The sequence below is a fragment of the Tachypleus tridentatus genome, unplaced genomic scaffold, assembly GCF_004210375.1.
Source record: "Tachypleus tridentatus isolate NWPU-2018 unplaced genomic scaffold, ASM421037v1 Hic_cluster_2, whole genome shotgun sequence".
In the NCBI taxonomy this organism is placed as follows: Eukaryota; Metazoa; Arthropoda; class Merostomata; order Xiphosura; family Limulidae; genus Tachypleus; species Tachypleus tridentatus.
Window position 1 is genome coordinate 24,806,090 of NW_027467782.1, and position 25,500 is coordinate 24,831,589.

The window sequence follows — 25,500 nt, forward strand, 5'->3', positions numbered from 1 at the left end:
TTGTAATACTATAACAAGCACAGAATAATTATGAATACATTGTAATACTATAACAAGCACAGAATAATTATGAATACATTGTAACACTATAACAAGCACAGAATAATTATGAATACATTGTAACACTATAACAAGCACAGAATAATTATGAATACATTGTAATACTATATATAACAAGCACAGAATAATTATTAGGTCAGTTCTTGGGATTGAGCCTGTCGTGAGAAAGTTAAACAATGAAGAATCAATCAAAGTTTTCATGTTAGTCACACACATTCTTTAACGTTTTAGGTTTGAAACATTATTTTTTGGACCATTTGGTTCTGGACAAGTTATTAGAGCTCTCACTAACTTATACCTTATTGTACTTTTCAGTCTTGTGTCCTTTCTGAGATATTTTATAAAGTGATATAACAGTAATTTTGAAAATGTTTTCCTACATTTCCTTCTAGTGTAGAACAGGAGGGTGTTTGTTTGATCTCTCTTTACAGTTAGCTATAATTGTGGTAGGAAGCAGTTCGTTAACACCGTGGTGGAAGTGGGTGTTCTGTAAGTTTTTTAGTTAAAATAGATATTTATTGTACTAATTTCATGTAAGAACATTTTCTATGACAGTTGGCTCATTCTGAGACTTAAGAACTGTGCTGTAGTTTTTTTTTAAAGTGATTTTGATATTTTCAAGATTCATAGTTTATTAATGTTCAGTCAAACATGTAGCAAGTCATGTTTCGTCTGATGAGATGTAATTTGGCATTAGCACTCCCAAGTAAATACAGTACTAACTCTACTGTTAGTAAACTTAATACAGTTTTACTACTGTTACCTTGTACGTTAAAACACAAAATTATTTACTTTAACTGATAGTAAAAGACTTAGGTCATCGAAAGACTTTCCAAACAGTTTCATGTTGTGCTTTACCAAACCTCTGTCATGTCTCTAATATTGATTGCTGGGTGACGAATTAGTGAAAAAAATTACCATAAATTATCATTAAAAAAAATGAAAAGCGACACATCCAACGTTTGTTTTGCTTGTTACACTTTGTATTTCCTTCTATAACATTTTTTTTTCAATAATACTGTGAGATTCTAATCTCAAAATCAATTTTAAAGTTTTAAAGATCCATTTTATACAGACTAGTTAAATCCAGTTTCTGAGTCCTCCACAATAAGTTATCGTGTATTTTAACTGTATCTAGTTACCTCAAACTTACCACTGCATTTTACCTCTTATCATCATGAATATGATAGTACCTTTGGATATCTTTGCATATGTTCACTAGTATAAATCCAACTTTTTACAATGCTCGGGCATGGCCACGTGGTTAAGGCACTTGACTCGTAATCCAAGGGTCTTGGGCTCAAATCCCCCGTCACACCAAACATGCTCGCCCTTTCAGCCATTATAATGCGGTAGTCAATCCCATTATTCGCTGATAAAAGAGTAGCCCAAGGTGGTGATTACTATCTGTCTTCTGTCTAGTCTTACACTATTAAATTAGGGACACATAACCCTCGTGTAGCTTTGTGCGAAATTTCATAATGATAAGGTAAGATCCTACTCACATGAATCCAAAATTTAAATTTCAAGCATAACATCTTTAAAATATATGCATAAATTCTCACCAAATTTTTATTTTTGTAATTTTAAGTTTTAAAACATGGATTATATATATTATGATCTATGATTAATTTACAGATTCTATGAATAAGGAAACCTGTCAAAAAGCATAATGAAAATTATAATCTGTTGAAGTGTGTTCTGACTTTACTGGATAAAAGTCATTTTAATCATTTTTTACAACTTCATTAACAATATATTTATAAAAAACTAATGCTTCTATTATTAAAACCTATATAAAATAAGTTACAACAAAATAACAATTATTCATAACATCTTTCCTGAAATAGTAAGTTCAGGTTTTTTTATATTATTTTAAAGAAACATTAATATTGCACATTGATGTCATTTCAAAATTTTATTGTAATCACCCTTTCAAGACAACAACTCTGAGTTCTATCTTAAAACATATTATTTTACCTACATAGTAGTTGGATCATTTGTTAAGCCTTAATATGCTGTGCTCATAGATTATTAATTGAAAAATAACTTGTATGAAGTTTTAACATACTATAAAACACTTAGCCTTTCTTTACCATGTTTACATTCTACAATCTATGATATCAAAACTTCATCAAAGGTCAGTAGACTTAAAATAAAATATGTTGTATACTTGTGGTTTCCATTTACATGTTATCTCAGTAAAATATGCTATATAGATCATAAAATTACTGTGAAAGTAGCCAATAGAAATTTCAAATCATCATTGTGCCAATTCAATGGATAATATTATATTTGAATTAAATTAAGAGTTTACACAGTACACAATTTTATACTATTTTAATCATCAAGTGTTAGAATAAAACTGTGATCAATAGCTAGAAATACAAAGTCTAGTTTGTGGATTCAGTTATTTACATTACAGTAGTTGAATAAAGGAGAACAGCAAGAGAAATCCATTCACTTTATAAAGTAACAAATAATGCAAACAAAGCACTAGCAATGTAAAATGTTAGAAATAATTGTAAAGTAAAATTAAAGTCAAGTTTTGCTTTACAATTAAAATGGTAAACACTGATTGCAGAGATGCCAACCATTACGATTTGAGCGTAACCATTATGACTATACGTTCATCCAGACAAATATTACAACTTGTTGCAACTCCCAAATTATTATATATTATATAGGCCTATACAATAAAGTGATAAATTGTTCCCCAGGGCTTGAAAGGGGTGAAAAGGAAATTTCTAGTGAGATACAGATAAATTTTGATAATAAATAAAGACATAGTCCAAATGGCTACTTGCAATAATCATGTTTGTGCTTGAAATAATAAAAAATATTTGTATCTCTGACCTCTACCAATAGTTTGAGTGTGGTGCTTCCCCATACTGGGTACATGGGGAATCTATAGTTACGTCATCAGTGCTTGTCAGCCACTCAAGCTCGTGTAGATGGGTATTTCTATTGGCATAGAAACACCAATGTGATCGATTCACAAGATAAAAAAAAAAAAAGAGGCCTCGCTCACCAGATTGTCTTGTTTCTGGCAAATCTAAAGGACTAAAACTGTGAATCAAAAATTTAGAAAAAGAGTATAGTGCAAAATTTTCGGTCATTGCATCAAAAGTCAGTGACAGTTATGTGTTTTGTACAGTTTGTCATATCGATTTTTTTGTGGTGCATACAAAATTAGCATCTCACCATAAAAAGGCTGAGGTGAAGACAAAAACGATGCAGATAACGACATTTATGAGTAAAAATTCAGAATATGAAACCATAAATGCAGAAGTGATGTTCATGTAATTCGTCATTGCTCATAATTTACCCATAGCTGTAGCCGATCATGCAGGACATCTATTCAGAAAAATGTTCCCAGACTGATATAGCAAAAAAATATGGTTGTGCTAGAACTAAAACTACAGCCATTGTACAAATGTTTGGTTGTGAAGATGACAAAATGATTTCAAGCATACTTACTAACAGTGTTTACAGTTTAGCCACAGATGGATCCACAGATATGGATGACTCAAAACTGTATCCAGTGGCTGTACGATATCTTGACCCTTTACTTGGAAAAATTGTTTGTTCTCTTTTGACAATGGTGGAATGGAAAGAAGCTTCAACAGGAAAGAATATTTAAGCTTTTGGACCATGAACTGACAAAGAGGAAAATTCCATGGGAAATCTGTCTTAGTTTTCTTCAGACAATGGCTGGTATAGGTAAAGGTGTGATGGGACACATCTCAAGATGACAGCCCAGCATTTACTTCATGGGCTGTGCCTGTCACCTCATGAATATTGCTGCCCAGAAAGCTTCCAGAAAACTGCCCTGCCTAGTTTCTGATATACTGATATATATCTACTATTTTCTGGACAAAAGTGCTAGCAGAAAACAACATTTCAAAGAGTTTCAAGGATTGTATGACAAAGAAACAAGAAAAACTCTACAACTTGTTAACACAAGATGGCTATCACTTGGGATGTGCCTCAACAGAATATTGGACATGTGGAAGCCATTGAAGAAGTATTTTTCACTGTGAAAGGAAAAACTAGATTCAAAGGAGCTAGGCATGCAGCTCAGTCAGGTAGCAAGACTAACAGTCAGGATATCCTCTCAGCCACACAGAGAGACACAGTCAAGACACCCTCTCGCCACACAGGGACACAGTCAAGATATCTTCTCAGCCACACAGGGACACAAGACAACAGTCTCCAGGGACACAAAAACAGACAAAGAAACATTTGATATCACTCAATATATGTTTAGGCAGTCTGACCTTGAACTAAAGAAGAGACAATCAATGAAAAAAAAGAGAAGAAAACAAAAGCTAGCAAGGAAGTAACCAAGAAAAGTTATGTGCAGAGCAAGTTAGATAAGTTGACAGTTTCTTGGACAACAAAATGAACTTGTTATTTTGTCTTTTACTTCAGTCGGCAATTCCTTTATTTGAGAAAGCCAATTTGATATTGCAAAGAGAAGAACCTTGCATACACATTATGCATAGAACTCTGATTACACAAGTTAAAAATATACTTGTCAGATACATCAAGCCAGTGAAGGCAACATCACTGAACTTGATTACAACAATGAATCCTTATACAAATCTGATGAGGCAGTTTCTATTGGAAATGCTGCCAAGGAATACATTGTTAAATATGAAAAGGACCTGGACCTGATCAGCTTCTACACCAGTGTCAATAAATACTATATTGCAGCTACAAATTACATGATGAAACATTTCCCTCTAAATGATGAACTTCTGATTCATGCAGAGGTTGCTGATCCAAAACTGAAAGTAAGCAAAGATTTCTCTTCTCTACACTTCTTCACAGACAGGTATTCTGTCCTTGCAAATACACATGAGCACAACACTATTGACAAGTTGGAAGGGCAATATTTGAACTATTAAATTGATATTTTCTCAGAAACTGTCCTTCAGTTGAATGTTGACAAGTTTTGGGTTCAGCTGTCTACAGTTAAGGATGGAAATGGTAACCAGAAGTATGACTTTCTGTGTAGGGTTATGCTTGGAATTCTTACAATCTTCCATTCTAATGCTGACAGTAAAAGGATATTTAGTTTAGTGACTAAAAACAAAAGCAAGTTCAGACCAAACTTGAGCACCTCAGTTTTGAGCAGTATTATAATGCACAAGATGTGTATGCAGTCAAATGGACAATGTTGTTGTAACTCCCAACCATCCAGAGACATTCTCATGAAAGCAAAGGCTGCAACAGCTGCAAAACTATTACAATAAGCATCATAAACATGATATAAACTAGTCCTTACACAAAGGCTTTTTCTGCTTACTGTTTGTGCATGTTCAGTGTTGTTTTACCAGTACATTTGTTACTCTGAACTAAATAAAAGACATAATTTCAAAATATTTTTTTTAAATTTATTTATTAAATACACAAAACACAGTTATAAATGAGCAATCTATAGCAGTAATAAATAATAATAGTTATAATAATAATATAATAATAAACAGCTTAGAGACATTGGTCAGGCCTAGTAGCCACAAATGATAAAGGACTCTGTCTACAATCATTATGCTCAGTCATTTGAAATAGTTGGCATCTTTGTGATTGTACTTTAATGTGAGAATGCTTTCTAATGATTTACATTTGAAATTGTGACTGTTGAAATTACATGGAAGCAAAAAAAGTTACTAATTTGTTCATAAGTAAAGATTTAAAACAGGATTTGTGGCATTAAACTTTGAATAAAGAGTGATAAAAAGAAAAGACTGTAAAATAAAAATTAACCAATATGCACAACAATTCTTAGGCAAGATTTGCCTATTGTCATCTGACTGAATAGTGGGGTTTGAAAACCAACATTTCAGTACATCAGCAACCCCAAAATGCAAGACATTTCTGTTGCAACAGAATGTAAAATGCAAGCCCTTAGATTAACAATATGTCATATTACCAAAATGACCCCAAGCTCAGATAAAATTAACACCCCAGTGTAACCCTTTATAATCTAGTGGGTAGTATAATGCCACCTTTGGCCTTGGATTGTGAGAGTCAATAAGTAATAAAGTCACAGTAACTAAAATACAGAAACTTCAAACACACCTTGCTCACTTTGAGATATTTTAAATTATAATTTTGATTTTTTAGTTAAATGATGATTTGTAATACAATAAAAATAACTATATAACTATTAGTATGTAGCTATGCACACGGGTGTAGATTTTTTTTATACCCCGATGGGGGATGATTTTTGCAACCACTTATGTGGACTGTTAAATTTGCAAATTGGTAATCTGTGATTACGTGAACCTGAAAGCTGTAAACATGCAGTTACAGAGTAATCTTGTTGCCACGATACTTGCATGTATACTTAGGTCTACTGTCTGATACTTATGAACTATCGCTTAGATCGAAAAGCTTAGAAGCATGCCTATATTGAAGATGTACATTTCGGCTACTGAAAATGCCTACATCTAGGCCTAATTATTTAATTCGATTGGTAAGAACACGAGAATCACAAGAACAAACACACAATTTGTAGGTCTGTGATGCAATAAAACAATTCAACAGACCAAACTGAAGGGGGGGGATGATTGTATGCACTATACCCCCTACCTAAAATGAAGGGGGGATGTATACCCTCCATCCCCCCAGGATCTACACCCCTGGCTATGCATGACCTGCAACTGTTGACCTGAAAGCCAATTTTTGTACATATACTATAGCATGCCTAGTGACATCATGCTCTAGGCTATTTTGTTGAAATATTTAGATGTTTGTAGTTAACCACAGAGCTACATAATGGAATATCTGTGCTGTGCCCACAATGAGTACTGAAACCCAGTTTTTAGAATTTCACATTTGCAGATATAAGATTGAGTCACTAGGAGGCATTGTTGAAAGAACTGCTGCAGTGAATAAAACTGTCTAAAACATTAAAACCACTTTAAATACAGTATTCACTTCACTATTTTAAAATGTGAAAGTTATCTATGTCCTCTTTTTTACAACTTTATGTACATGTTTAAAGTAGACCTCATAATATTTATCTTTGTTCAAAGCCAAATTTTATGATACCCATATTTACAATGGCCTTGAAATATACAACAGTTATTTCAATGGGAAAAAAATGCCCATGACAGTTACTTTTATGATGAGTCATGGGTCAAAGGATGTCACATATATATATATATAAAACCTAAAAAAAAACAACTTTGTTTAACATCTTCCACATTCAAAATTTTAAAAAGCTTAGCGACCTATGTCCAGCAGCAACCAATTTCAAGTCTTAGCGACAACAGACAATTGTATGCTTTATTTCTTGACTTATTGTTTTATATTTCAATAAACATAAGTTTAATAATTTATTCCTAAATAGTAATAATTTATATACATATATAATGTACAATAATTGAAATGTGACTGTATATTACAAAATACTACTCCACTAAAACACAGCCAAGACAGAGAAGACTAAAGGTCAATTTTATATTATTGAATACATATCATGAGTACACTTGCACCTCATCAATGCAATTTATGTAATGTTAGCTGGGCATGACTGGAAGGATCAACATAATATAAAATATTAAATATATAGCATTATGAGACTTAATCAACTTAAACTAAACATTTGTATTTTTGTGTTATACTATGTAATCATTCCAGCATGAAAACAAAAATAATTTATATTTCCTATTTTTTTTTTATGATGGTTATGATGTTGGTCAGTTCATAGACCCCAAAATGGTATAGAAAAAACATGAAATGTCAAATCTTACTAAAACAAACATTTGAAATGTATTTAGGAGGTTCTAGAGATTAAGCAAATAATATCCAAGATTTTACAACGAAGAATAGTTTTCTTAACTATAACACAAAACCCCTTTGTACTTGGACTAGTAACAAAACAATTTTCACAAACAAATATTTAGTAAAAATATTTAATTAGAAATCTGATTTTCTGTGTACAAAAACTTATAATCTTTACCTAAAGTTTACCAAATTTTGTGAAGACACGTGCTGTATCAAAAGTTATAGTGCAAACACTTAACATGTGCAAATATGTAGACTAACTCATGTATATTATATTGAGTCTGTAGTGAGAGTTAATAAAATAAATAAATAAACAATGAAGGAAACTGTTAAGTTACTACTTTTTCATGGCATACAAATAATAAATTTTCAATAACTTATAAGACAAAACCCTGCTTAACTTTGAGATGTCTCAAAATGTATTTAGAAATTTGAAAATTGCAAAAGAAAACATGGGAATAGTTGCCTTTTAGAGTTTTGACATGATCAAATTCTCTGCTTTCAAATTATATGAACTAAGATAGCCTTAAACAAATATAAAATTACTAGATTTTTGGCTTAAAGTCTTTTACTAACAAAGTGCACTTGCATAGGTGTGAAATTTAATACGTACCACCAACAATAAAATTATAATGGGAAAAAATTAGGGCTAACAGTTTCTATTCTTTTTTAAGTACTTCATCTGAAACAAATGTTAATAAAACTTAAAAACAAACAAATAATTAAAATATCAGAATATCATTTACAGTTTTATTTTGGAGGTAATTTGAGGCTCTAAATCACAATTTTTGAAATGTTGATGTTGAGATTTGGCACACTAATTTTAGGCATTGAGTATGAAGGGTTAAATAAGGGTAAGTTTCCATTCTTGTGGCTAAGATCATTATTATTTTATAAATACTTCCTATTGGTTTAGGTAATACAATTATTAATAATAATAGGGATAACTTACACTCTTGAATAAAGCTATTATTGATACTAACCTCAAAGTCAGGAAATAGAGGCAATACTTCCAGTGGATAGACTCCAGGTTTACTGAAATGTTTCTCAATCTAACAAAAAAAAATATATATATATATATATTGCCACTGTTTGTATAGATCGTATATGCTGCATAAAATTCTATTTACTCTGAACTGTAAAACAATTTTCTATTGTATAAGTAAATGGCTTGATTCAGTGTGCTGTTTTCAAGACATACACTACAAATCAGCATTATATGATGTCCAAGTCTTATTTTTCTATTTACCCATCCCAGAAATCAATCAAAATGGTTTATTTTAGTGGCAAGTAAAAAATATTACATGATAAACTAGATTTACTTTTCTTCTTGGTAAATTTTATAATTTTAAATATGCAAAAAAAAGTACATATTTGTGTACTGGTTGTTAAAACTGAGTCACTGAACAATCTGGTTGCTCAAAATTATGTTTTCCACTAATTAGCAAGAGACTGTGTTGAAGTAACAACACTGACTCCTTAATATAGTAACTGATAAAAACTGTACATACCAATCTCTTTTATTCATCTCCAGTAAAGAACTATCTACATCTATTTTCTATAAAGTTGACCATACAACTCTAACAAGGAGTTTAAACTCTCTTGTAATACCTTAATGCAGGTGTAGCTTGAAAAATTAGTTCCATACATTGGCACAACTAATGGCTTTCAGTTTTGCATCAGAGTATCTCCTACCTCAGAATTCTGGGGACCAGTAGTTATATCACAGTTTCAAAACCACTACTCTATAGTATGCACTACCTGCATTTGTAATTGCTCATATAATGGTATGGGAACCAAGACTACGTTCTTCAATGTTTAATAGTTACCCTTCTTATTGTTGCATGACAAGTAACACTCAAGTTAGATCACAATCTTTGGAAAGCTCCTGCCAGAGCTCTTTTAATGTGAAGTACAACCACAAGGAAATCATCATAAAGTATATGGTTGTTGTCACTGCTGCTGCAATGTATTTCAGAATCTGGATTTTCACTATTTCGGTAGACAATCCATCTGCTTGACCTAGTGAAAACGTACAAGGTTGTCCTCATACAGCATTGTAATTCTAAATGTGGATATCTCTTACACATTATTGAAATTCATAAGCCATTTAAATGATATATGGTTCATTTGAATGGTAAACTTTATACCATACAATCAGTGATACTATGGTTTGACAAATACAAGATGACAGTAGTTAATTCTTTGTATACACAGGATAACATGTTATACTCCATCCTGACAATGCTGCTATGATTAACTAGAATATTTGTTAACAATGAAATCCCATTAGATTGACTGAACAGTTTGGATAGTCAACCTAAAATTTACTTCAGCTGGAGAAATTGCACAATATTCTCTCACAAGATGGAGCTGTTCCTTACTGTTATGATCCATAAACATTCCAATGCCCCCCTCAAAATGTGACTGAGAAATTCAGAGTACATATAAGCACATACTATTCTGATATGTACTTCAAGCATGCTTTCTTTACCTATTGAAAAACCATTGATTGTATACTGTAGTCTACAAAAAAACACTAAAATGTTATCCATATAAATGAGACATTTATCCAACTCTAATCCTCTCTGTCAAACTCTCAAAATGGCAAGTACATTATGCAACCCAAATGGTACAACAAAAGTTTATAAAAACTTTTTTAATCTGGGAACAGTTTACATCTGCTCTTGTTTCACTAGCAAGTTCCTGGAAGCAAGGTGTAATGCATTAGACAAGTGGACATCTTCCAGTATGTACATGAATACCCTATTTTGACCAGACTTTTATGACCAGACACACACTAAAGATTTAACCACATACACTTCCTTTCAGTACTAGATACACACATACTGTTTACACTTACTTAGATACATCTATTGACTATGTAGCGCATGTTACTGATATTGGATACAGTTGGCTATAAGATCCGACATACATGTTGGAAAATTTATTCAATATTTACTATGTTCTTGTTACTACAACGAGCCCAAATTATCTGTACAATTCTCAAATAGTGATGTCAGATGTTTAGGTACCCATGGATCTGTCCTTGGTCACAATGCATCTGAAGCAACACAAGCAACAGTTTATTCTAGTCATTTCCATTGCATTCAATGAGCTGATAATTATTTTAGCAGCAAAATGAATAGCCATTTCCCTGTAATTACAGATTAGTACTGACACAAAGCAAGCCTTTGGTGTTGTGAACAAATGCAGCTTTATTTATGGACAAAAACAATGTGTTTCACATATTGGTTCCACTACCACATCAAACACCAACTACACACTAAACTGGCTTTTTAAAAGAATCTGAAATACTACTTATAGATTGAGAAGTAATAGTGCTCCTTTCTGAAGATATTTATGCTAACATGTTGGCACTGGATTGTTTCATTAAAAGGCCAAAGCTTATTTCACAGGTCACGCCGATTTTAATTTCCACAACAAGTCTAAACCTTAGATACCAGTGCCTAATTTTAGATTAGAGACAACCATATTCATCTCTTAGAGTAGTGGTTTTACTTGAACTACCTGATACAAAGAAGAAACAACTAGAGTTCTACACCAACCAAAAATTCACTTTCTATCAGTGTAATTTTATCATCATATAATAAATGCCATTCAGTCCTTTATGAAACAAACTGATCACCATATCTTGGAATTCGATTGGACTCCTATACTCACCAGCTCAATACCCAAACTCCAACATGGACATCATTAATTTATGTTGTGGCTTTATATGACTTCCTGTGACTGTTGTGGGATTTTATAGAATTGCATGTTCTCCCTCTCTTACCTTACACAATTTTACAAATAATTCCTCTCAAAATGTGCATTTAGTTTACTGTCAAAGCATGGACTTCATCCCTCTTGTTCAAAAAGTCACCTAGAGATGTGGAGAAGAAACACTTCATGCTGCTATGAAAAACTATTCATCGAGGCTCTGAAAAGACCAGAGTTAAAATTCAGATGGTATTGGTGGAAGGAAAGCCTGTTTGAGTTCAAGCATTTTGAGATACTGGCATTTCTAATGGTTAATTTGACTGAAGGAATATTAGCAAAGCTACTAATGGATACTTTTTCCTCAAGCATGGCATCCCATGGTTTTATCTGATGTAAAGCTCATATAGTGGATCTCTTTGGTGCTTGGCATAGTCATGACTGATCCACAGACAGCTGTGATCTCTGAAAATTATTCTGGTTGAATTCGTACCACTGAAACTACTGATGTAGGCTTCTTCCTTACATGTGAAAAGCTTGATATAACTACTGCAAATCTAGTTGACACAGAAATGGTAATTAGTGCAAGTAAAGCTATATGAATATCCCCATACAGTAAAGGAGGGTGACCCTTAAAAAGCTTATAGAAAATGATATCACTGACACTTGCCGCTTCCATTGTGAAACATGTAATCCAGTTAGGAAGTGCAAGTCATCTATAAAAAACAGTCAACTTTCTTGAAGTTTTTGCTTTTGAGTTCTGAACTTGGTTTGAATGATGGTTCATTTCTTTATGAAGCCAAAATGTTGGGACAACTCAGATAAAATTCCCACAGTTAGTCATTAGGCTACTTATCTTCTAAATGTCTAGTTTGATCAATAACTGGACTGTTTAGGCACAGCACAAAGCATTTCTGATTTGTTCATTCAAATGGTGACCTTCTTGAAATGTTTACCCTTTCTTTACTGAAAAAAATATAACTGATATCCTTGTCCTTCACTTTTTACAATGAAATATTTACTTAAATTGCATGAGAACAGTATAAAGTTCTAAGTAATGTATGAAGATTCTGCATGCAACAAACCATATAATTTGACTTATTAGTAGTATTTTTTTGTTTTTTAAAAATTTCAGAACTTTTATTGTGAGACATTATTTTGAAAAACAATTAAAATACTTCCCATTTACTTCAATTTTCAAATTCTTTAATTGTTGTTTTGAAAGTTCCAATTTATAAAGTAGCAAACAAAAGATTTTTAAAAAAAATAAGTATAGTGTAGTGTAGAGATGGCAGTGCTAGAAAGTACAGAAACAAGGTGCGGTTGAATACAAAAAAACATACAAAACTTCCTACACAAGTAGCTATGAGTTAATATTACAACCCTCCCTTGTTTGTGTATTTTCTAGCATTGCCACCTGTACATCATACTTAATTTTTGTAATTTCAGTTTTACTTTTCCAATTTAAAGCAAAGATAAAATATACATTTTATATAATAAATACTTTACAAAATGTTTTATAAGAATGTAGAATACTTAAGCAAAAGATATTACAATGAAATCTTTTTGAAATTTCAAAGCTGCAAATTCAAATATATCACATATAAAAACAAGATATTCAAGAAAAATAAATTTCACCCACTTTTTTTTGTTATTTATTGACAGACATTACAGAAGTCATTTTATAGGATATTAACCAGTTACTCCTATTTAAAATCAGTTTTTAACATATGATGCTCAAAGATCCTTGAAAAAAAGCACCAGTTATAAAATGTTGAGTAAAAAATATATTTTACTAAACTTGTTTCTCATCATTCTGAAATATGGTCTCCATCCTTCAGTCAGCATTGATAACTTCAAAAATGAACAAAAAACATTTTAGTTGCAGAAGCTATACAACCTATAGAAAGTAATTCCAAAGTATTTCCCCTAGAAGTTTGTTTTTATTTTGTAATGCAATTTAACAACAGGTACATCAAAGCAGTTCACAAAAACCTCATTGAGTTAAAGTATATTAAAGTTTTGTAAATATCTTGAGAAAATATGAATAAATGTAGACAAACAGTTAGAAAATGACCTTTAGGATGTATTATGTCCTGAGAGAGGATGCCTCCCACAGTGCAAGTGTCCAATGGACAGTGGAACACATGCCAAAGACTTGTGTATCATCCACCATCTTGAAAACATGAGAATTCTGATCAAGGATAAAATTCTGCTGGTAATGAGAACCAGATATTTTTTTAAGGTGTACTATTACTGGGATTTACATCAGATGTCTGTGCATTCTATTGTTCTAACAGAAAGCTCAGAACTGTCAGAAAGCAAACCAATAAATAACCTTAAATCTCAGCAACAAGATCATGAAAGGTTATTTGGCAGATTTGATGACAAACATTACCAAACTAATCACTGCCCTATAGGGTAGAGGACTGTATATTTTATATAGGCTGTCTAATACTTTCACTTTGTCAGTGCCAGCACAAAAAAAGCAAATGGAACAGTTAAAAACAAAACTGTCATTAGGTAATTTCAATATTATGAAATGTTTTAATTTCTTGTACTGATTAAATCTTGCTTTTTTTTGAATATTTTTTATCACATTTGAATTCATTGTATTCAAACAATTCACAGAAATAAACTTATTATTTATTAAAAACTGTATTTGTTAAATATAAGCTGAATTTGACCACGAATATTGTTAGTAAAAATTACAAATAGTGATGTCATTTAGAAAGGTGAGATTCAAGGTCATCAATAGATCTTTGTTAAATTTTCTGATTTTTCTTGTGACTTATAGCTAAGAGTAATGACTACTGCAATTAGTAAAGTATCAAAAAAAGTATGTAAATGAATGTTAATGAATTGGACAGATGTAGAGTACATATTGAAAAATATTAAATAAGGTATTTTAATGTTATCTCAAAACAACATCTCACAAAATTTTGAAAACTTCCCAACCTGTAAAAACCATAAAAATAAGATATAAAAATTATTCCACATTATTTAAGCAGAAATGAGATATAATTTAGTAAGTTTGTGCTAGGTTCTTTGCATTTTATCAAGTACTCTCATTGAGACAGGACAAAAAATCAGGTGATATTAACAACATACAGAAAAGTAGAAGGATAAATACATTTACTGTTAATGTGCTTGTTGACTATTTTCACACATGCACACACATATATTAATGTATTAGGAGAGTTACTAAAATGTTATTATACTACTTACAGGTTTCTGGGCATCTTCAAAAGTTTTATTAATAGCATTAATTTGACTTTCTCTGTCCATATAAAGGTTTTCTTCTTTGAACAATTTCTTGACATTGTATCCAACTCTGCAGAAAGGTAGGTGAAATAAACAATAATTGAAATACAAATGTAAAGTGTGAGTCTAATGAGTGTATTGTATGACTGATCTGTAACTACAGTTAAACCTATGTTTAGAGATATTATAGAATAAGAAAACTCTTCAAGAATGTAGTTTTTTAAATCACAGTAAAATTTAATTTAATAGCTATTTTCACAAATGTTAAAAGACAATTAACTAAATATTAAGAAAAAACAGTAAATTAGCATATACTAAAAGTATAATTAAGTAAAAACTGCAAGACAGGTATCTCAAAACTCTGATAATACCTAATTAAATTTAACTAAAAATCAATACGTTTGGAAAAAACATACTTCAAAAGAAAAAGAATATACTTGAATTTCAAGAATATGCTTTTTTAATGGTTACATTAAGATGGTAAACTGTGTAAAACATTTCAGTTCAATTTCAAATACAAGAAATAGTCTAAGTCCTATGTACTGTATAATCACTTTCAAAAATTATACTGTCTGACAACTAAGAACATTTGAAGTTGAATATTTTTAGACTACATAAGGCAAGAACATAAAGTGAGCATAACAGATCAGAGAAATACCAACCAATTAAATCACTGTTTATATATACCTATGTGTCTCATTCAGAGCTACTTACAATGAAGACTTTTCAGTGTATTTACTGATCAGATTCAAGAATATTATTAGAAATTGAAAATATGTCAAAAGGCATGTACAGGACATACAAATTTTCTTGGTTGAAATTTACAAGTTTGCTCATTAACCAATTCAATACATAATCCTTAACATGTGGGTGCACATATTTTCAGCTTTTAGCTCTTGTTAGACATATATGCTTGAACAATACATGTATATGCTAACTGTTATGACCTAAATGTTAGCCCTATTCAACATTTTAAGCTGCTATACTTTCATTACATTTTTTTAAAGTTTATGAATGATTAATCAGATGATAAATGTTAAAACTGCTATAAGATAAAATTTGGCAGACTTTTAGTAATGTAATCCAATCATGTTACCGTATCCAATAATATAAAATTGGCCCATTCTTGGTTGTGTTTCAGTGGACTAATATTTTGTATTATACAGTAACATTTAAACTATTAAAAACACACACACACACACATTATTACTATTTAGAGACAAGTTTTGAAACTTTTCTTAAAATATAGAACAATAACTAAAAAGTAAAGCAAACAATTATCTCTTCCAGTTATGACCTTTGAACTTGGTCGCTGCTGGTCATAGATTGCTAAGTTTTTTAAAATTTCTAATGTGGATGATACCAAACAAAATATTTGTAAGGTTTTATATAAACAGTTGAATAACCAACAAATCATAAATAACTATACTGATGCAATGCCAGTCAACAGCCAAAGAGAAGACTCAGGTAAGTAATATATTTCTTATTTTTCATGAGTATTCTTTAACTATTATTATAAAAGTAAGTAAAATGTATAAAATTAGAAACTTATTAGATCAGGCAAGATTAGGTAAGATAATGAAGCAAAAACATAAAAATTCTACACAGGGTATGCTAGCAGGCAGCTCATGCATTAAATAATTTGATACCAGTATAATGGGAGCTGTTTGTTAATGGAATAATTTAAAACTTATTTGACAGAATTATTAGTAAGACATGATTCAAATATCAATAAAACATATAAATTGGTGTATACAGTTATTAATTTTAAGATATTTAGGATAAACAAATACAGTTTCCTGTTACAACCTGCAGTCACTCAAGAAAGAAAAAAAGTAATTTAGATTTATTTCCTGATTTTTATTGTGGTTATGAGGTTGGTCAAATTGATCAACCTAGTTTAAAGCTAGGGTAGAGAAATTAACAGCTAAAATATAATGATTTCCTTTAAAAAAAATCATAACTATTTATGAGATTTCACAAATTATGCAAACCAAATATGACAATTCTAGGATGCATAAAAGTATTTTTAACACTAACATAAAACTCACTTTGAACTTAGAGCAGTCAACACTGACTACACATGTTCCTGGAGAAATTTATTTTAAAAGTACTTAATTAAAACTCAACTTTTATCTCCAAAGACTCGTAAAATGTACTAATAGTACATGAAATTTAATGAATATATGCTTACATTATCAAAAGTTATTGCATCACTAATCTCTTGGTTACTTTAATGCTCAGCAGTTAAGTGCAGTACACCTAGCCCATATCAAAAGCTAAGTAGTTAAAAACAGATTGAGGACTAGCTTAGAAAATAGTAATGTAAAACATTTAGTACAGCTGTCTAAAGAAGGAAAATATCTGTTACCTTACACGTTTGTTTAATGAATCCAGTGAAAAAGATCAGAGAAAAAATGGAACACTGTGTTAATGTTACAACAGCTCAAAGTTTTATAAAACATAATGAAACATAATACATATACCTAACTGGTATGTAAATAAGCTTTAGCTTTTTAAATAAGAACTGACTGTTGTAGAAGAAACTTAAATTGGAAAGTTGTAATTATACATGCATTCTGATGTACAGAATAATGATCTTGAAGTAACAGAACTTGCTTTTGTATTTAATAATAATACCAGAAGCTAATACTTTTAAAATGAGAAAAAAAGTAAAGACATTAATTTCATAACACATGGAAAAGCAACAGTCAAAATTACAAATAATATAAATGTATATAAACAGAATACCAAGAGCATTATATTACACCCTAATTTTTCTTACGCACAAGTAAATATACTCCATTTTCAGGACTCGTGTATACACTTACTTTGTTTCAGTTTTGTCGTTAGAAACTCCATATCTGTTGAACTCTGTAGAAATGTACTCAGTTTTCTTCAGCCAAGGTCCAGCTTTGTTGTGATGTCGTGATCTAGGCACACAATAAATTATCTTAATACCTTTGATTAAATTCTTTCAGAAAATGAACAGTAAGGTTATACTTCAATAATCATTCAGTTTTATCTTTTTACTTAACTTCAGAAAACAAAAATTTCAACTTTTGTCAAGTATTACTAAAACAACAAAATTCATATATTACTTGTATTAATGAAGAAAATCAGAAAATATGCAACTGATGGTATCACATGCAAATATGTTGTTATCACATTACTTTTTTTTACATGATATACCAATGAACCTATATAACAAAGATACTTAAACCAGTTTGTCGATGAACAAAACAAACCTTTTGGAATCTTGTGGTCCAAGGTTGTCTTCTTCAAGAAGCTTTTCATCTTCAAGGTCTAATGATGCTGAAAAAAATAATAAAGTTATGGTTATCACTACTAAAAATAAAAATCATGATGACTTTTCACCAGTATTTACTAGACACATTTTATACGAATTCAAAATTGAGATATTAATAAGGTGAAAAAAGAGCTTCTTGTACCATTTCACACATTTACAAAGGCAACCATTTTATCCAATTTGCATGTCACTTTTTTCAACTAGCCTCATTTTGATAGTATAATCTAAACCCACATCAGGTTTAGTTATTGGTTGTTTAGTTTTGTAATCATCCTTTCCACTGTATTTCATTTCACCTTCATGTATTGTAGTAAGCAAAGTAACACGACATTTGTCTTTCCATTGAATTGCTAAAATATTTCCTTTCTTCTTAATATCTCCCTTTTTCAGAGGCATGTCTTACTTTCAAAGAGAATGTTGCATAATTCCAGACTTGTGTAATAATTATCAATATATATGACCTTTCCATAATATAATCAATCATTTGCATTTGGTTTTGTTATTTCAAAGTGCAAATATCTAAAATCTTCATGAATCAATCTCAAGTAATGTATTTTGGAAAACCGGAGTTCCTACAAGAGGTCATTCTTCCAATAATCAACCAACACGTGCTTTTTTTAAATGAGAAATAAGCATCGACAAAGCAAAAAAAAGTGTAAATTTCCTCAATACTTTGTATCTTCCCATTTCTTACTTCATGAAGTAGAGGGAGTGTTACTTTAACTTTCTTCAGAATTCAAGGATCTCTAAAACTCATAATATGTGTTTCTCACAAAATATGACTCATTATACTTTGATCAAATATAGCAGTAAAAAAAATTCATATTCTTTAGATTCATCCATGAGACTAAATTTATCTGCGAGTCCAGCATTTATACCATCAAAAGAATGAATAAATGGATCCAAATCATGACAATTTACCCACTGGGAACCAATGGATTTTGATTCACTATTTAAATTGCATTTAAAGCTTTAAATTATTATATTTGATGATGATGAAAATTTTTCTTCTTCATTTGAATAGTTACACTATGAAACACAAATTTTGTTCCTGGATAGTATGGGTTATATCTTAATTGCTTATGTTGTAAAAGTATAAAATTCAAGTTTGATTATGTTGAGATCACTTTGACTTAGAACATAGTGGCAAGCACTACTGCCATGCAAGGTAGGTGCACTTATCAGACAAAGAATATGTTGGAAAGGAATCCAGCTTTCATCTTTATGTGACCTTGCAGGCCATGAGAACAGTTCGTTTCTTGATTTCTTCATAAATGACACCAACACATCGGAATGTTCATTGGATCTATCTTTTATGTTTCCCATATACCATTCATGATCGTATAAGCATGCCACATATTTCCCTGGCTGATAATTGTCATTGCTATCATTAGACTCCATTTGAGCTGCTGTAGCATCACTTTCACTGCTACTACCAACAGTTACAACTGTGTACACATCATCATCTGATAACCTTCTCATATAGAATGTGTTGGTAGAGTGGGGAATAAAGCTATGATGTGACCTAATACCTACCACAGTTTTGCATTTTCATAGTGCTCAAGTAGATCAAACTTTACACAATTCTGCAGGACTGATTCCTGATTGACAAGAAAGAACTGAATGCCCTGAATGTGGTTCTTTGCCCAATGGTGCATATCAGACACTTAAAATTTGATAATTTATTATTTTACACAACATTGAACTTTTTGAAGATCATGTTCAGAGATGTAAGAATATATGGTAAAGTCTGATTACAATATTTCAATGGTATTCATAAATTATTTCAAAATTGTATGGATATATTTGCACACAGTAACACACCTGAATTGAAGTTTGTTTTTTTTCAAGTAAACAACGTATGGTCACAGGATACTTTAAAAATTATAACTCAAAAGTAGGTTGAACACCATCCTGATTGTTTTTTGTAGATCATATTCAGAGATGTAAGAATATATGGTAAAATCTGAAAAGGCTGAATAACTGGTGACATGGTCAAACTGTGGCCAGAAGTAGGGCTATTTTTAGTTAAATTGTAAAAAGTTGCATGCAACTACATTCTTTTACAGGAGATCTAATAGACTTTTAACTACAACAATTGCTTATTTATCAACTGATATGTCATAGGAAATTTGTAAACAAAATTCAGCTTTGTATCATATTATGTCTTAAGAGCTATGACTTCTTAAATAAACCAATGTTTTTTATGATTTTTGGTTTTCAGGTGAGTTTACAGCCTCACTATGCAAATCCTCAGAGAGATAAACTTGGTTTGAGACCATTTTTGAATTCTGTGAGATTAATTCAGTCAGTGTAGCACATTTCAGCCTTCTACCACCATTACTGTTGCAGCTTTAGGTAGCCAAGTTTGCCCGAAAACGAATTCGCCACAAATAAAAAAAAATAATTAGATTTTACAGTGCTGTAAATCAGAAACTATTAGAGATACTGATCTAATCTTTGGCAATATTTCATTATATAGGTAAATGAGCACATGTGAAATTTTTCGAGGAATTCTGTGGGGGTCACCTCCAGCCCCCTTGATGATTTGACATGGAATTATCCTACAGTTATCTGATCCTCATCTGAATAACAAAAAGTAAAAGAAAGCTGTTGGAAATGCTGAACAAAATCTTCCAAAGACACAACAAGTTGAAAAAATAAGTTAAAAAGCAAGAGGCCAAACATCCAGGCTCTAAGGTACAAAATGTAGAACAAAGCCAGCCACTTCCTGCACAATAACAGCAATGCTGCATATAATAAAATAACTTAAACAGGAAACTAATTTTGCATTATATTATTTACAAGCCCAATACCAAATCGACTGCATTAACTTCATTTACCTCCTTCTATTAACAAACATTAAAAATGTTAAAATTAATTCAGTAAAGACAAAGTTAATATTTATTTGAGATTTAACATGAAATATTAAGGCATATCATAACACAAACAAGAAACTAATTTTCTAGTATATGATTTACAACAGCAATATAAGAAGAACTGACAGCTATGATCAGAAAACTTTGAAATTAAAACAAATTAAAAAAAATATCACTTTATAAAAATATTCAGCCTAGATCTTATTTATATACATACATATATTTTGTTCTTTTAACTGTGAAAGAGATCTTAAGACAGACTTCACAGTGAGTTTTAGCACTCAATTGTTAATTTTATGGGGCTATGAGTAGATGTTAGATATTTTAATGAGTGTCTTTTATAATAATTTTGAAATATTAATACCTGATTCAAAACATCAACAACTAATAAAACTACTGTAATGTCAGCTAATATAACACAATTTAACAACCATGTATACACATAAAACAAAAGAAAAAAATCTTAACCTTTCTGGGTAACAAACTTTTAATATTTAAAATAACTATTAACCAAGATATCATTCAATTTACTACTTGTCATTAAATTATAACAGTTTCATGGAATTTTGTCTTTCACTTGTAATGCTGGTCAAGGATAAATACTAAAGGAACAAAGCTAAACATTTTTATCCTTAAATATACATCACACATATGACATGTTTAGTTGTGTTTTATTCAACCATAGCAAACATGGATTTGTATAAAATTTAAGAAGAATAAGTTTTATCAGAATGATTATATTTTTATTTCAAAATATAGCTTAGGGTTTATATTTAATTATAAGGTCTATGTTTGTAAAACAATATTGGTAGTTTAGCATTAAAACACAGTTGTCAGTGCTAATAAAACCAAGGCTAGCACACTCTATAACTGTAGAAAACATGGTTATTTTGAGTATCAAACATTTTGTTTTTATACTAAAATAAATATAACTGCAATAATTTCAATGCAAAAACAAGTAATTTTGAAAATGATTAATATTTGCTTAAATGTTGTTGTTTCTTTATATTAAGCTACAGAAATAAGCACTACAAATACTGCAGAATAGTTTTTACAAATAACATTATAACTAAGTGTAAGCTTGTTATGAGTGTTATAAATAAACTGATTTGAACTCTGTTATAGAAAAGTATAATATATTGATATCAAATTAAGTAAATGAGGCCTTTTGACTTTCAAGAACGAAATTAATGCAACATCATAATTAGATAACTATCATAAGTGTATTTCTATATATCATCTTGCATATTTAAATTTGTAGTAATTTTGGTTAAACATGTTTTATTTTGGGGTCATTTGCATCAATGGTCATCAGATTTATTGAGTGACAACAGGCAATCTCTGATATTTTGACAAAAGACTGCTATAAGCTTACATTTGATGTCAGATGGTAGATCTATTATAGTTTTATATTTATCATATCATGATACATAAGCCATAGTAAGATAAATACATTGCAACACACACAATCTGTACTACACCTCTAATTAAATAAGGTAAAACAAATATTTTTCAAACAACATACACAACCATTTTAACAAAAGTACATTTGTGATAAATAATAAGTCATTTACTTGAATTTAACACAATTCAACCATTCCATCCAAAGATAAAAGACTTTAAAATATTAAATTTACAACACTAAAGATGATACTAACAGTTCCTTTCACAGGTTTTCTCTACACTTTCTGCAAGTTGACCTTCTCATAATGTCAGCATATGTACAAAGACACATTGATTCCATTCCACTCCTACGTCACTGACATGTATTTTCATCAGCTAAAACAATTTTTTATTTTTGTGAAGGTTTGCTCAACTATTTTCTACACTGCCAAAAAACCCAAAATATTTCCACAATACTAAACTAAAGAGCATCAAATGCCTTCAAATTTGAGGTACTGGAATTTCATTTTAATGTTAGCATTTTCGAATTTGCTTACACAAACTGAAATTATATTGGTGACAAATACGTGACTATTTGCACATAATTTTCTCATTCAAAGGAATATTTTGACTGTAAGTGTTCTGATAAGGTATGCTTAAGCAGCTTAAACTATCCTTGTTCTTTCTTTACATTCAGAAGGGGACATAAATCAGGTATGTCTTTATACAAATGTTTTCACTTCTCACTAGCTTCAAGACTTTCACCTAAGCACAGTCCAAAATCTGAACTGGCTCACAGAAGTGCTACATGTATAGTGTGGCTAGGAATGTCACACTGTACATGGTTGATAAACTCCACTAAAAAACACAGCATTGGGAATGTGTTATACAGGCCACAGTAAAAGGGTCCTCATGGTCTTCACTTGAAAATCAATGAGGCAGAATGAAAATCCATCAAAGTGCAAATTAATGTTGCACTCTACACTAGATATACCCATTGCCTATTGGGATATACCCTGTGCAATCTACATGCAACTATCATATTTTGGAACAAAACCTTTTATTTTATGACTTATAGGTAAACAGCTATTGGAGATTAAAATTTAAAATATATTTTACAATATTCATAACTGTATTATGTATCACTTTATAAAATGTTACATAACATTTATATACATTATTATATCCCTAATAAGAGAGTGTACTAATTCTCAGTTGATAACACTTAACCATACCTGCTTTATGTCCTTTCTGTCGCATTTACTTTAGGATATTCAGAAGTGAATGTAAATAAAGATTAAGAATTGTTTAGCTGCTTAAGCATACCATATCAGAAGACTTACAGTCTCAATATTCTTTTGAAGTAATTAAAGAGGTTTGGATGTGTACATATATGTAGATCTTCATTTTAGACAAAACTATTTCCAAATTAACATCACTCTTGCAGAATAGGATGGATATTGCCACACTGTCTTTAACTGACTCTGATCTCCAGGCCCTGTGAAGGAAAAGATGTTTCTCTCTTTAGATTCTGGAAAAATGAAGCTTCAGTGAAAGCGTCATCCACACATTGTTTCTTTACAGACAAAGGAAAACCATGAAAAAGAATGAAAACTTGTAACATAGTCAGTGTAATCCATTAAGACAACACAGTAGCAAAAAGTTTAATAAAAATGAAATGATGTTCACAAAATAATTAGTTGTGAACAAAGATGAGAACAGTTATGTCCAATCAATCCCGAGTAAACTCAAACTTTTGAAAGTCTCCACCAATTTTCAACTTAGAATTAAAATTTAAAAGAATTACTCAAAATTCCTAATGAATTTGTTTTCTGTAAATTTATGGACATCATTTACAAACATCTCCTTTGAAAAACTAATTTTTCCAAATTTATTTCCAATACCAGTGCTTCAAAATCATATACTTTTTCTCTTATACTCCTAGCATTACAACAGTAATAATCAACTTTATCCTTTTCTACTACTTCTGTACTAACTTACCATGCTAAATTTTTCATTTCCTCGTATTCCTTTTGTGTTAAGTTTTTTTTCTGGCCCTCACCACTGTTTAGTTTAGTTTAAAACCTCCCTTATAGCCGAGTTAATAGTCTTAAAAAACAAGCCAGCTGCTACAGTATTTAAATGTAAACCACCCATTCCTAAAGCTCCCTTCTTCCGATGAACTTGATCGATACAAGTCCAGTCGGTCTGCTCATCCTTACAGTTTACTTACTAAAACCTAAACCTAACATTTAACCCTAGTGACCTACTTATAACTTCATTTACACAGTTAATTCTTGGTTATATTCTCCACATAGCATAATCTAATTATTTTGTCCTCATTTACCAACAGATTATTCTAACCATATATCTTGTCGATAAATCACCTACAACTTCCATATCCTTCTCTGATCCTTTTGTTTTCATTCTCTCCAACAGTTCATATGCAGAATCCAAATTCTGAAATTTGTTTGTCAACATAATAGGTTCATAACAAGTAAATTCATTATTTTTTACTCTAATACTAATAGCACTCTTTCTATCATCCTGAAAGTCACTGTCATCTGATATATCCCTTTCATATTAATAAAGTATTCACCCTCTGACTACTGCTTCCATTTCCCATAATCTACAATTCTTTTCATTGCCTCTAACTTCTCCAAAATTCTACATAAAACTCGAATACTTTCGCCACTAATTTTCTTTAGCACATAGCGACCTGGCATATCTTGGTGCTTAAGGTACTTGGCTCGTACTCTTGAGCGGTTAAAATGGGATTTACCGACTTTATAACGTCCTTTTGAATGAAAGAATACACATTAATAAGGATAAAAGAGCGAGCATGTTATGTAACGGGTGGATTCGAACTCCCAATTCTTTGTTAATATTTATCCAATTTTTTTCTTTTAATGTCTTGTGGGAAAACACTCATTAAAAAAATGAATAACATATATGTATTGTTACCTGCATATTTTCTATGACTGTGATTGGACATCTACCAAGTAGAATTCAACAATGACTTGCAAGTAATGACGTCAATACTGATTATACTATAGAGTATCTTAGCAACGTTAAACGTAGCGA

The 25,500-nt window shown here is 30.9% G+C and overlaps 1 protein-coding gene across 10 annotated transcripts; it reads right to left on the reverse strand.

Annotated features, from left to right (window-relative positions):
• Positions 1-1,180: 1,180 nt before the first annotated feature.
• Positions 1,181-25,500, reverse strand: LOC143242747 (RNA polymerase II-associated factor 1 homolog). 10 transcript variants are annotated; one of them, XM_076486232.1, is made up of 7 exons: positions 25,381-25,500; positions 23,652-23,914; positions 18,093-18,159; positions 17,676-17,777; positions 14,809-14,914; positions 8,844-8,912; positions 1,181-1,432 (listed from the first exon to the last, which is right to left on the reverse strand). In XM_076486232.1, the coding sequence occupies exons 2-7, from the start codon at positions 23,674-23,676 to the stop codon at positions 1,403-1,405; spliced, it is 399 nt and encodes a 132-aa protein (XP_076342347.1). In that variant the 5' UTR covers positions 23,677-23,914; positions 25,381-25,500; the 3' UTR covers positions 1,181-1,402. The 10 variants fall into 10 exon arrangements, with proteins under 10 accessions (XP_076342347.1, XP_076342341.1, XP_076342344.1 ...); XM_076486226.1 differs by lacking the exon at positions 25,381-25,500 and adding an exon at positions 24,808-25,357; XM_076486229.1 differs by lacking the exon at positions 25,381-25,500 and adding an exon at positions 24,808-25,357 and having other exon boundaries at positions 23,652-23,992.